This window comes from Dromaius novaehollandiae, chromosome 6 (assembly GCF_036370855.1).
Source record: "Dromaius novaehollandiae isolate bDroNov1 chromosome 6, bDroNov1.hap1, whole genome shotgun sequence".
NCBI classification, from domain to species: domain Eukaryota; kingdom Metazoa; phylum Chordata; class Aves; order Casuariiformes; family Dromaiidae; genus Dromaius; species Dromaius novaehollandiae.
The window spans coordinates 19,013,388-19,027,067 of record NC_088103.1 but is presented as its reverse complement, the minus strand read 5'-3'; the positions used below and the strand labels follow the sequence as shown (position 1 = coordinate 19,027,067).

At 38.3% G+C, this 13,680-nt stretch overlaps 1 protein-coding gene across 2 annotated transcripts in view; it reads left to right on the top strand.

Moving 5' to 3' along the window:
• RET (ret proto-oncogene) overlaps nucleotides 1-13,680 on the top strand; it is an 86,364-nt gene that overhangs the window by 50,589 nt on the left and 22,095 nt on the right. Inside the window, exons 5-10 of one of the 2 annotated variants that reach the window (XM_026116814.2) lie at nucleotides 1,094-1,295; nucleotides 1,717-1,916; nucleotides 6,933-7,191; nucleotides 8,299-8,424; nucleotides 9,316-9,426; nucleotides 13,143-13,262. In XM_026116814.2, coding sequence (XP_025972599.1) covers nucleotides 1,094-1,295; nucleotides 1,717-1,916; nucleotides 6,933-7,191; nucleotides 8,299-8,424; nucleotides 9,316-9,426; nucleotides 13,143-13,262 — 1,018 coding nt within the window. The remainder of the gene's footprint in view (nucleotides 1-1,093; nucleotides 1,296-1,716; nucleotides 1,917-6,932; nucleotides 7,192-8,298; nucleotides 8,425-9,315; nucleotides 9,427-13,142; nucleotides 13,263-13,680) is intronic. The other variant, XM_064513799.1, reaches the window with a different exon arrangement.

The window sequence follows — 13,680 nt, the reverse complement described above, 5'->3', positions numbered from 1 at the left end:
AAGGCCTGATGATTTCAGTGTCCAGCTAGAGAACAGCAATCTAGTAGAATAAGCAGAAGACAGATGACCCAGGCCGCCTCTGTCATTTACTCAGTGCTATCTCAGGTAATGAGTCTGACCTGTCTGAATGTGCTTCCTTGTCTTTTAAGTACATGTTACTAACCTACTTTGTCAGTAGTGTTGCAAAATAATATTGAGTTTAGAAAAAAGCAGTGCATGTGCACTCATTTTGTAGCTCAAAAGTTTAGCATTGTATTTGCACATAGACTGAAATGATTATATGACAGTCTTTTTCGCTGCTGCATTGGTGATTGCCATCTTCTTTTGAGCCTTCTAACTCTTTGTCAGCTCTGTATAAGTAGTTAAGGATTCTCTGGTGTGGATGTTTGTTAGCATGTGTTCCTGCCTGTCCTATATACCTGATAGGTCCCTCAGTTTCTAGATATACAGTGTGGTGTAGATATACAGTCTTGTTGCCATCTGCTTATAAGATTAGGAGCTGTAAAGTGATGGAGTTGATGCAAAGCAACAACTAGCACCCCTGCATTCCCATTCCCTTCCTAGAGAATACCCTTCTAGTTGCAATGGCCTAAGCAAAATCTTCATCACATTTGGGGTAGATTGCCAGCATGTTCTGTCTTTTGTTTTGTTTTGTTTTTTTAAACAAAAAAGCTTGTCACTATGTGCATCATGAGGCATTTGTCTGGAAATGTACTCTAGCTGGGGGGGACAGTCCACTTTGAGGCTTGGGTGTCTCTCCTCACTAATTTACCCATTTGCCAATCTTTGAACTGGATTAGGTGGAGATTGCTGTATCTACAAACTGATGTTAAGGCTGGATAAGCTGTCTCTGCTTAAGCCCTCAAAGTGAATGGGACAGCTAACTGTCTTTCTAAAATGCTGCTACACATATTCTGCAGGTCCAAATGGGTGTGAAATAGTGATATGCTGAACCTTAAAAAGAATGTGAATGAAAGTGGACTTGAGTGAAAGTTGGAGGGCTTTATAGATTAATATTTTTATTCCCCAATCATGTATCAGGGAAGAAAGCTTCAAGGTCATTCAAGCAATGTTATTTATGATTTCCTTCCAGGGAACTGTCCTTGCAACGCTAACTGTATGTGATGCAGACACCACACCTATTTATCCCCTTGAAAGCAGCAGAAAGAAATACACAGGAACCATCATTACAAATGATCCATGGATAAATGAAACATTTCGGGTGGAGCACATCTTCCATGAAATCCACTTCAGCCCAAATGGCAGCCAAGTGAGGGGAACTCTACATGAATATAGTAAGGTCTCCTTCTTCAAATAAAGGAGAATTTTCCTTTTAATAGTTGACTAATAATAATTTTGCATTTCCAAGCATTGTGTAAATAATGAGTAGAAGAAAACCGAGCAATTTCAAAATAGCAAAACACTGAGTTTTAAACATACACTGAAAAAATTGAGTGTGTGCATCCCTGAGATGGGGACCGTATGGGATGATGTTCTGTGCAATAAGGAAGAAGTTCTGATTGTAGGATCTTCAGAACAGTAATTAGAAGGGAAGAACGTCTCTTTTGGAGAAGCTTTATTTTCATATTTAACTATCTCCTTTTGTTTCCCATTAGGAAAGTCTTTGATATTTATAATTTGGTTGGGATTGCAGAACCAAAAAATACATTTATAGATAATGTAGGTGTGTAATATGACTAATTTTTTCTTTTGCAGAACTAGTACTGAATAAAAGTATTTCAGTCACAGAGCATCGTTCCTTCCAATTGGATGTTTTGGTGAACGACACAGAATTTCATGGTCCAGAAAGATCGGTGATGCTTCACTTCAATGTCTCCATCCTCCCTGTCAGCATTCAGTTTCCAAATGTGACTTACCAGTTCACGGTGAACAGAAATGCTGACCGTTTTGCACAAGTAAGAACTGTGTTAATTATACTTTCACGTTTTGTTAGAGACTGAGCTAGTAGATAGATCACTGTGGTGAGGTCTAGGAAATCTAGGTTCGGTTCCTTGATTCTGACATTGGCCAGCAAATCAATCTGTCTTTTGTACTCAGGCTCCTCTGTGAAACTTTGAATTATTATGTTTCCCTTTTTAAATTGCTTAAAGATCTGCTAAAGAAAAGCATTATACAAAATCTAAGCAGTGATGTTACTTTTATGCATCAGAGCTTCCATGTGCATCATTGCACAAACACAGAGTAGGAGACAACCCCTGCCTCAAAGAAATTACAAATTAAACAGATCTCCCACTATTACAGTAGTCACACGGTGTAATATAATTTGTTTTGCTGGCCAGCACGGTAATTCATATACTGACATATCTGTGGCTGTAGGCAGAGGACTCAATGAGTGCTTTGGAAGCAGAGAATTTTAGCTGTGTTTTGAGCTGTACTCCAAAATTACATATTAGAAATGAAACAGGAGTCTTCTAGAAGTGTTTCTGAGCTTGGCTGCTCCCTCACTGATTTGAGTCCATACTGACATTATCGTTACTGCTGTTTCACTCCATAAAAACAAAATTGTATATTTTCAACAATTAGATGGTTATTTCTTCCTGCTTCTATGGTACAGCTGAGCCCATTTCTACACATTTTCTTTGCCGAGTGCATAGCTTTCAGGAGCGGTCATAGAGTTGAGACATGAGTGTGTTCTCCAGTATGCATATGGATAAAACTTTGGATGGAGCTATTTTAAGTAGAATAAATGAAAAAAGTGATATCAACATGACTGTTTTGCTGCATGTAGTCACAATGGATTCCAGATACACTGGACGCTAGCCTCTCCCATCGTATAATAACAGAAAGGAGGCCACACATGGAAGTATTAATAGAGAGAAAAAGAGAAGTGTGGTATAGTCAGAGGGACTGCAGCCTGTAGCAGCTTAGGCATAAATAACTGGAAGAAAAATCAAGGGCAAAAAAAGAAATTTGTTACAGCTATTGAAGTCCCAGCTCTACGCTTTCCAGTATGTTTTAATGGCTTTTCCCTAGATAATGGCTAGTTAGTAATTAATGTGTTTCCTAATTTAACTCTCATTTTAGCTTAATCACCATCATTGCTATTAATAATGCCTTCCAGAAACACTTTCCAACAGGTTGACATTAATCAGGTGAAAATTGCAATGTAATTCCTATGGAACATGCACATTAATAGGCAACTAGTTCAAGATAATTAGTGTTATGAAAGTGAATATTAAAAAAATCAGTCACGAGCCATTTTGGGGGAGCTGCTGGAATGTACACCTCATAACTAAATAGAGCTGCAAGGCTGCTGCTGTATTTATAGCACAGAGAAGGATTGATACTAAAATTTGATCTTCCAAATTGCAGAGAAGACCAATTCATTATATGTCTTTTAAGGAAAAAATCTGTTTTACTCCTCTCTAAGCCTCTGGCTGACTGAGAAAAAGAAAGAAAAAGGAAAACTATATTCCATGGTCTTGTATTTAATCTGACGAAATGTACTATAGACTGGTAGCTCTTGAGAGTACAGAACAGGCCCTGCATAACCAATTAAATGCCGCTACTCAGTCAAGGGTCATTTTACTCAGAGTCTGCGCTGAATATCTTAAATAAGAGAAAGATATCAAGTGTGCTCAAATAGTGGGCTACCTGCAAAAAGCTGTATCGTTATCAAACTGTTGTGATTCCTTGTTGCTGCAACTTTTAAATTTGCAGACATCAGACCATTAGAAGCTTCAGAACGTCTTCTCTGCTGTTTGTGCAGATCATAATACTTTCAGCATTGGATTTGGTTTTTCTGTAGCACCAAATCATGAAAGCTTTATTCTCAGTGATGTAGAAAACTCTTGTCTGGAGACAAGGTAGAACCTCTGGGTTTCCTCTAATAGAAATAACAACCTGGGTGTGCAAGACACTCATAATCTAATTCTTAATATTTAGAAATGGGCCTCAGATCTAGGTATGTCATAGAGTGACCTGTAACTAATTCTAAAAAAACATAGAAACTTGACTGTTAGGTATACATGAAAATATGTGTAAATTAATTGAATTTGTGTGTTTATATATATGTATACATTTAAACACAGATTTTATACATGTGTGTGAGTGTGTATAAGAATAATATGAATTAATGAATTCTCTATTGTCCAAATTAAATTTGGTTAAGCCGTGTTTACCTGGTGCATACCCTGGATTGACTCCACACATGCGTCTGAAGTCTAAATGTGTACAATGTTCTCATTCCACACTGCAAAACCAAAAGAAGTTAATGCTTTAAACCTGCCATTTTCTTTTTGTAAGGACAGTCAAACGTTTGACATGGATTTTAGTTTCTGGAAATAGTGCTGCTTTACAGTAACTATGTAGTTTCACTGGGTGGCAGTAGCAGCAGAGAAAAACCATTTCTTACATGGAGAGAGCTCCAAGGCTGTGGAAAGAGGTCTCTTTCTGTGCTGCCTAAATGCAAATTCACAAAGAGATTTTGTTCTGATTTTCAACCAGGGAAATGCAAAACTCATCCTTACTCTGGAGATGGTTTTCTTGATCAATTAAGGTGTCGTCCACTAATTTCTGAGACTGGATTTGAATTTCAGTGCAGTCTGAGTGGAGCACAAGGCAATGCAAGCAGCTCAGGGCCCAGCACTCCTTGTTATTAAAGTCTTCTGCATAATTAGCTATGATGTGCCAGAGCAGTGAGGAAAAGTACAGGGCGAAATCAATATGAAGGCTGAACTGTATCTTGCCCTGAGGAAAATAAAGGAGCGTGAAGAAATGATTAACTGCTGGGCTGATGCCATTTGTCTGTTTGAGCAGCTAAATGAATTGAATAAAGAAGCATAGCCTGATGGTATAGGCTTGCCCAGTGGCATTTAACTTATCAAAGGACTTAGAGCTCTATTGACATTTCCTGAGACAAATACTGAATAATATAGGCTGAGATTTTTAAAGAGATTATATGTCCAAATGTCCCTGGAATTCAGTGATGAGGAACATTATCATTATCCAGACTTTATTAAACTCTGGAGCTGGCAAGATGCATTTTTCTGTTCCTATTTCTGATAATCGTATTTCTTGTTAAATATTGGGTGTCTTGCAAAATGCATCTTTGCTGGTTCTTTATGTTAATGTCAATCCTGATTGCTATGTGCTTTTCTACCCTCCTCGATGAGAAAGAGGAACTGGCTGTTTCTACCTCATTCCTCTGAGGCTGTGCTCTCCTACATTTGAGATCTGTGCTGTTCCCAGAACCTGCGGTACAGAACAAAGTTACAAACTTCAGCATTCCCTAATGGAACTGGGCAAAAAGAGAAAGCCCGTCTTTCTTGTACAAACTACTTGAGAGGGGCATTTTTAATTTCTCTCTAAGTGATGTGGAGAAAGCAAAATTGACCTGTGCTCTGCAGTAAGGATAATCTGCTGCTCAGGAACTCCCAGATCGCATGGTCTTCTCCATCCCCTTTGCAGGAGATTGTTGTTGATCAAAAGGCTGCCTGGAAAAAGCAGGCATGGCAGAGTAGACAGTGACAGAGGATAGTCTCAGTCTAGTCTATGTCAGTGGTTAATGTGACATGGGACGTCATTATATTCTCTTAATGCATCAAAGAAGCACCATCTGAGAAGTTGCAAAACACTGCAATGCAATGCCAAGGCTAAGGTGACCTGGTTCTGGAAGGGATCTTACTTTTCTTGTGTCTAGGCAAGAGTTTATGAGCAGGTGCAATCTTTTATTTACTACTTTTTCTTCCTGACAGTTCCAGAGTGCTGTGGAGAAGAGACAGTCCTGAAGCTAAATACCAGAAATGGCCTAGCTTCTGATTGCATTAGTTGTCTCTATGTGTTATCCTGACGCTGAAAAAACACGTGGTGCCAAGTGACCAGCCAGTGATGTGAATGGCAATAAATTAGATAGAGTGGGCCTATGCTGGGACAGAGGATGCTTCCAGAACTGCAAGAAGCCTCCCTGACTTTAAATAGTACAAGTTCATAGGAAGAGGCCTTAGTACAGAAAACTTTTTTTTTTAACATTCCTTAATAAAAATGCTAAAACTAAGATGTACAGATATGCTTTTACCAACAGTGGTGTTACTTGAAAAGACATCTTAACTGCAGCATTTGAAAAGAATCCACCACCAAATCCCCTTAAAGAACACCCCACCCTTCCCATTGCAATTTTCCCCATAAGAAAAGCCAGTGCCTCTGGACCTGACCCGAATCCCACTCTAGCAAATGGAAAAAACAAAGTGAGCTTTGGAGGAGTTTGTGTAGGAGCTGGATAGGAGTCAGGGCTTTGCATTCCTGTGCTGCTTAGATAAACGTTTTCAGACTGGAGAGTGCTTGAGCATGGATATTGTGGCAGGCAGACGTTCATGTATGGCAAATCCACATATTACTTTCAGTTTTAGATGAAAATGTTTAAAAAGCTGTGTGAGTGGGAGACAATGACTACTTTTAAGGCTTTCTGAGAGTTCTGTTGACCAGAAACTTTTGACTGTAATATTATGGAACGTAGGTATTAGCAATTTCCATTTCTCTCTTACTGAAAAGAGTCTCCCTTTTGTTCACACTGAACTGTTTGCTTTGTCAACAAAGCTTTTCTTATGGATCAGCCTGGGACAGAGCAGGGACTGAACCCAGATTTTCCCAAATCATGGGGTTGTATTCCCACTGAATATTGCCTACCATCAACAGCAGGCATCTGGATATCACTGAGTCTCTGGGTCATGGCTTTCGGTGTCTCCACTGTTACCCGAAGACAATGCTACTACTTTGCCTCTCAGTTTTACTGAGTATAAACTACATTTGAAGCATTCAGGTACTATGTTAGTGGTAAAATATCTTATCATGTGATCTCTGCAAGCCTGACACTGCTCAATTTTCTTTAAGATGCTTTTGAGAAGCACAGAGTATTTTTGATGTGTAGTTTTGTTTCTGTTGTTTGTGATTTCTTTGTTGGTGTTTGAGCCTAGATAGGAAAAATCTGCATTGAAAACTGTATGAAATTCTGTGGTGTGAACATCACCTACAAGTTACTGTCCCCCAATGTAAGCTGCTATGCTGTCAGCATACTTCAAGGCCGAGAAGACAAATATGGAAGCCTTTATGTGAATGATTCCTCTGTGCTACGCAGACCTGAATGCAAGGAAATACAATACACTATTCAAGCTGCAGACAGGCAGAGCAGGAAACTTACCAAAACCCTTCTCACTATTGTTTTGGAAGGAACTCGTAAGTACCTGAGTCAATTAGAACAACTTACTTACTTACAAGTGTTACCAGTATCAGGTGGTGCATTAGAAGGGTGATCTATAAACTTGTTGACATTAGCAATGAAAATGAGCCTGAGCTACAAGATACAGACCCAAAAGCTTGTGTTTTTATTTGGAGTTTTGAGTCAGACCTATCTGTAGTAGATACTTGTTTGAATAATTAATGTATGTAAAGATGGTGTGTCATGTACAATTCCTAATGTTCATGATGACATTTGATTTAGAAGAATATTGTTGTGTGTCCTTTATTTTGTATTTCACATATTCCTGTGGAAGAATATATATGAAACCACAATTCTGCCTAAATATATTTATTCAGCCATCTTTTCTCATTGCTTTTTTCCCCCTATTGTTACTTTTTTTTAGTTTTGCTCAACATCCATATATCACTTGCACTGGCTTCATTTTACTATAAAGTTCGTAAGGGCAGAGTGTAAGAAATTCTGTGAGAACCGTGGCAGAGGAGGATTACACTAGAAGCTTGTAATCAGTTCTTTCCAATCAAACTGCACTTTGTGTAGAACCTTAAAATTCTACCTGGCAATTGCTTCAGCTCCCTTGTATCACATCGAAGCTCTGTTGCCAAGTGGGAACAGGCTGAGGAAGAAGAAACAAAGTCTGCAGTGGACTTTCCTTTTTGTTAGAGCTGAAATCAGACATACCTAGCTGTTGTTCTTGGGCTACTAGTGTATTAGCCCAGGCACTGAAGGTTTTCCTTTAATTACAAGTTTTTGTACAAAGCCATAAGTACCGGGGGTCCTTGTTTTGCTATTATTAAGCTGTTAGTGCATTTCTACGGTTCTAGCTATTGACAGCCTGCCATCAAGCAAAGATGATAATGCCATCATGATCATACTGTGTATCTTTTATTTCACAGAAGAAAAACATCTGGACTTTTCTTTAATTGTTACCTAAGTTTATTGATGATTGGGCCAGTGTGCACTCTTTACTTCTGTTTTCTTCCTATCTCCTCCCAAGAGAGGATTTTGTCCTTCTGACTCGAGCTGACTTGCATGTGTATTCACCTCTTCTGTACTATACTGACAGCATACACTCTTCCCAACAGTTTTAAAAAAAGAAGAGGACTGCCCTGACTCTTGTGCTGTGAGTAAGCACCATGCTGAATGTGAAGAATGTGGTGGCCTGGGAGTGTTAACAGGAAGATGCCAGTGGAGACAGGGGAGTGGAAAAGGTATGTTCCTGTTGTGTGAAACCAAACTTCTGTTCAGCCGTTATTGGGCTGTTGACTTTGGTGGACATGCACCTGTTTATTCTAGCTGGACAACATGGTATTGTAAACTGCACAGAAGCTGTGGTTAAAAAAATAATAATAATGCCCAAATGAAGCCTTCACTAAGAAGAGGAAAGGTTAAGTGGGAATGGTCATTCTTAATCTTTTCCCTGGTTATGTTGAATACAATACGTACAATACAAGATACTAATTTCCCTATTATTGGGTTTGCACCGTTGTAACTGGAACGAATGGCTTACAGCATGCAAGATCATCTCTGCAAGCATGAATTGAGTTTGGAGCATACCAATAAGCCTGTGGGCAGACATGACCAGGCAGCTACAGTTAGCACAGAAGCAGTCTCTCTGTTTTCTGTGGCCTGTGACACAGATCTGAAAGGTGATGGTACTCTTGCCTGTTCCAGAGCAATGCTTCTGTGTTGATGCTTTATCCCTTCAATCTGCATGAGTATCACAAATTCTTTCCGACTACCTGTAACCTTCATATTCAAACATGTGAAATCGGAGATATTTTCGGTTGTGAAAGCCACTCTTGATTCTCAAAATGGTCTGCTAGCTATTTTTCAAGTACTATTCATTGTGAATAGTGACATGCCTAAAGGGCTGTCAAAGGCACAAAGCAGAAAAAACAGTGAGAAATACATTCTTCACAGTTTTTTAGCTATTGTTTTGCCTGCTATTTTAGCAGATGGTAAAGTATTTATAGATAAAATCCATAGATGTTTATTTAGAGTGATCTGTGCTTTGGTGTATCAGCAAGCACTGAGAATTGAAGAAGCTTTTCTTCAGAGCCTTGTGATATTTGTGCAGCTGTCTATTTCTGTGTTAATAGGAATCACTACAAACTATTCCACGTGCACGCCAAGTATCAAGACTTGTCCTGATGGCACCTGTGATGTGATTGAGAGCAGAGATCCAGCTGTGTGCCCCCAAGACTGCACAAGTACGGAAATGTTTTAGGATTGGCTTTTCTGTGTCACAGCTGATTGCTGTTCACCAAGTTCTAGTTTCATGATTCCATATATTTTTCCAGCTCAACATTGACATACCTGCATTCGAATCATGTGAGAGAGTTAAGATTACAGGGACTAATCCTGTTCTTTTCGAGCCCAGTCAACCAACACCTGTTGGCTGATACTCAGTGACAGAAAGATGAGATTTTCTCAGTAATTCTCTTCCTGCTCCCTCTTAATTTTCAGGTACCATTGTTCAGCAGAGGTAGTTGCTGAAACCGACTATAGGTTTTAGGAAAGTTAATGCCATATTTCCTAAATTCAGCATAATATAATAGAAACCATGCCTGTTTGAACTCCTATTTAAATTAGGTAAAAAGAAACAAATTTCATTTTAAAATAAATGCACTTAAAAAAAGATCTCTTTGGGTGGGAAGTGCACCTGGTCTTACTTGACAGGTGATCATCAAAATGATCCAATGCAATATCTGTTTGAAGATGGAAGCAGAGGTTCATATGAACAGCATTTACCAAGTAAGAATTGAAATGTATGTGTGTGTTTTTTCTTGAACACATCTGTCTTCATTCCACTCGCTTGTACCTGCTCACACCTGCAAGTTCACAAGTCACCCTGAAGATATAAAGGCTAGCAAAACAATGTATTATACTTAGGCAATTTCAGTCTTCCATAAGATGATTATTTCCATAAGATGATTATTTCTTAAGTGGATTTGTTTATACAGCATCCAAGATCTAATTCAGAAATGAAGATGCAATATCTTAAGGTTTCCTGAAAAATTGTCCTGGCTCTGGCATTGTGTACTCCAACTTTACATTTTAAAATGGAGTCTTTGAGGAGCTAGTATTTTCTTATGATCTAGGACTTATGCCTTTCTGCAATATGAAATAACAAAGAGGAGCTGTTGTATTTCTTACATGCAAGAATGCGATTGTGTATTCTAAATGACTTTTATCACAAAGAGATATTATTTCATTAGAGTGCATAAAAACCAATCTTTAAAGTGGTAGAAATGCTTGAAGTGAATGCAGGAAATTTCTGTTATCATCTGAAAAGAATTCCGCTTTGGCGATAACTGCAATCAGTTGTCATTCCACAAGTGGAAATCTCTGTGCCAGAGGCTGCAGTGCTAAAATGTGTAATGTGCAACATGTAGCATCAGATGTTTTACTTGACAGAAGCCTGGAAGAAACACTGTCTTATTAGATAATAGAAGCAGGCAAGTAAGACAAGCTTTCAAGATGTTATATATGCCTTGTTAATGTCTGAGCTGGAAAATTTTATACATGATATGAAGCAATTCAGAACCTGGGCTGGTGCCCGTAGCTAGTATATTTACAGATGGAGAAATGAGCACATTTGGGGATCTCAAAGGTGCAGGACTACTATTATATCAACTTTTACTGGCAGAGGACATTTCTTTGGAAATGGCAAGCAATAAATAGCAAAGCCCCAGATGCCTAAAAATTAAGGATGTTCTTTAAGTATAGACAGTTGCTAAAATACTTATTTTTATAATTTATCTGTCACTATAATGGCTATGTACTTGAATCTCAAAATTGCTTTCTTCCACTAAAGCTATAAATATTACGTTCAGGGCACTCAGCTGAAACAACTGGTGCTGTGGCTGTGCCTATCAAGTAGAGGCAACCTGGCTCCATTCTAAGCAAGAGGCTTTCTCGTAGTGACTGCTTCAGGGCTGGTTGCACTGTATGAATCTAACTAAACGTTTGTAAAGGACCAGTCTTTGTAGGTTCACCTGAACTCTGGCTTCCTTATAACGGAAAGAAAATACAGTCTTTAGGACTCTGTCTTGCTTTGCATGCCTTTGTCTTCAGCAGAAATCAGTCTTACTCTCTTTGGTTTTGTCCAAGAACCAGTGTTTCTACTTTTTGAATTTCTGGAGCTTCTACGTGGTGTGGGATAGGACCACTGTTGTTCCTTTTTCCAAATGATCTTGAAGCAGGGGAAGCTCTTTTCCATCACAGGGCAATGGAAACAGCTGATGATTTAAAACATGAGCATGTAAAATACTACACAGTTGAGAACAATGCTGATAACTCTTGGAATTTCCCTAATAGCAATTCACTGGGGAAATGTGCATTTCTTGGTCTCTGGAACATCCTACTTTCTCTGCTATGCAAGAGACCTTTGTCTTCAAATCCCTTACTCAAGAACTATTTAGATAGAACCTGCTCATCCTCCACTTCCCCCTACCTCCAGGTCCTCAAATATAGACAGATAGAGATAAATATTTATATTTTTTCTGAGGCTAATGGATGCTTTTTTCATTACCTTTGTGGAAGAGAGAAAGCTGGGCTGTAACCAGCTGAGCTGCAGAGGATTTAATAGTTGTGGCCTCTCTGGAAAAATGGTCACAATCTATTTTGCTTGGATACTCAAGTCCCTGTTTCACTTTCTCTAAAAAAAGGATGTTTGCCCTCATGTTGTTTAAAAAAAAAAAAAAAAAAAAAAAAATCCTCTTCCTCAATTTTTGTTGCACATCCAAAAAAAATGTAAAAGAAGCAGTCATTCACTCTGCTACAGAATTAGGTAGGATGGAGGAAAAGGAACTGAATTTAAAAGACTGTTGAAAATATCTTGTTCACCATTTGAATCCCTTTATGGTTTAGAGGATCTTTCTGAAGCACAACTAAATTTGTAGAATGTGATTGGTTTGTTCACTATTTCTGTCTGTAAAATGCTGTTTGTGATTAAAGGTACTTTACAGATGAAAAATATTAAAACTAACAGTCATTTTTATACCATATGCAGAAAAAAATTATTTTCGTAATTATACAGTTTGGGTTCAACTTTGCAATCGCTCTACACGAGAAACTGTTTTGAAATCAAGAATAGTTCTATATGAGTTACTACACTTTTTTCCTGATACTAAATAATGCATGCTTTCAGATAATGAAAGATTCATTTTTTTCACTTACACTTGGTACTTACTCTTAGCGCTTTCATTAGACTATCCCACAGCATTTTACAGAAGTGATTAAGTATCATTATCTGCATTTGACAATGGAACAGATGATGTATAGAACCGTATGCTAACCTTTTCAATATAAGAGGAAGTTGGTGTCAGAACCAGGAACAGAACTCAGGTCTGTAGATTGCTGGTTTTCTGCTCTGTGCCACTGAAATGTGCATCATCTCATATGCATAACAAATGCTTAAGACAGAGAGAAATTAAAATAAATAGAAAAAAATAATAGGAGACATTTGGGGGAATATTTTAAAATGTAGGATCACCTCACTAACAGAGAGCAGTAATGACTTAAGAAGAAACAGACAGGTAAGGTATGAGATGATAAATTGAGGTAGAATTTTAGCATTAAATAATGGGATTATATATAACTTTTTAAGGAGTACCTGAAATTAAGAAAGTATCCCAGCTATACAAAGGAAACTATTACCTTTTTTATCTTCGCTACCTCTCCCATAATGGAAATAACTGCTAGTCAGGGCTAATGTTCGAGCAGCCCAAGAGCCCCTCATTTCAGGATCTCAGAAATTTCAGAATTAAGGATCCCCCTAATTCTCAGGAGTCGTCATTATTGCTGTACTGTGTTGCCCTGACAAATTTCAGATGCATACTAGGATAAGCACACAGAACACCCTGAGCCTTTCTTTTTCTTTAACTACATTTGAGAATCTGAGCTTGTGTCTGTATTTGATTAGGTGGAAACATTATTGGTGGTCATGGGAAAGGCATTGGAAATCTCGGAATTAAGTCAGGACATGGGATTTGTTACTGCTTCCCAAGACAGAACTGTTATTGTGAGAAAGATGATATCAAGGGTAAGTCTCAACATTATCTTCTGTTGTCACATTAATCTTTCCCTCTTTTTTTTATTTGCCCTGTATATACATGCACCAGTCTAAACTCATGGACAGGTTAATAAGCAATATCTTTGGTCACAGCCTGCTAATATAAAATTCATTAAGAACTGACACCTTGACTTCTACCATGGAAATTAAAAATCTCCAGGGGGTTTACTTCTGTCCTTGGCTAAAGATTCTCTTTTATCCATTACAACATAACAAACAGACTGGCTGTCCTTTGCTTTCCAGCTGTATTTGCATTTCAGTGGGACTCACCTGATATTTTTCAAAGATAGCGAGGAGAATAAGAACAACTTCTATTACTTTCAAGTAATCCAGCCTCCGAATCATTTTTGAAAATCTCAGCTTAAAATTGTCAGAGATAGCCACTTAT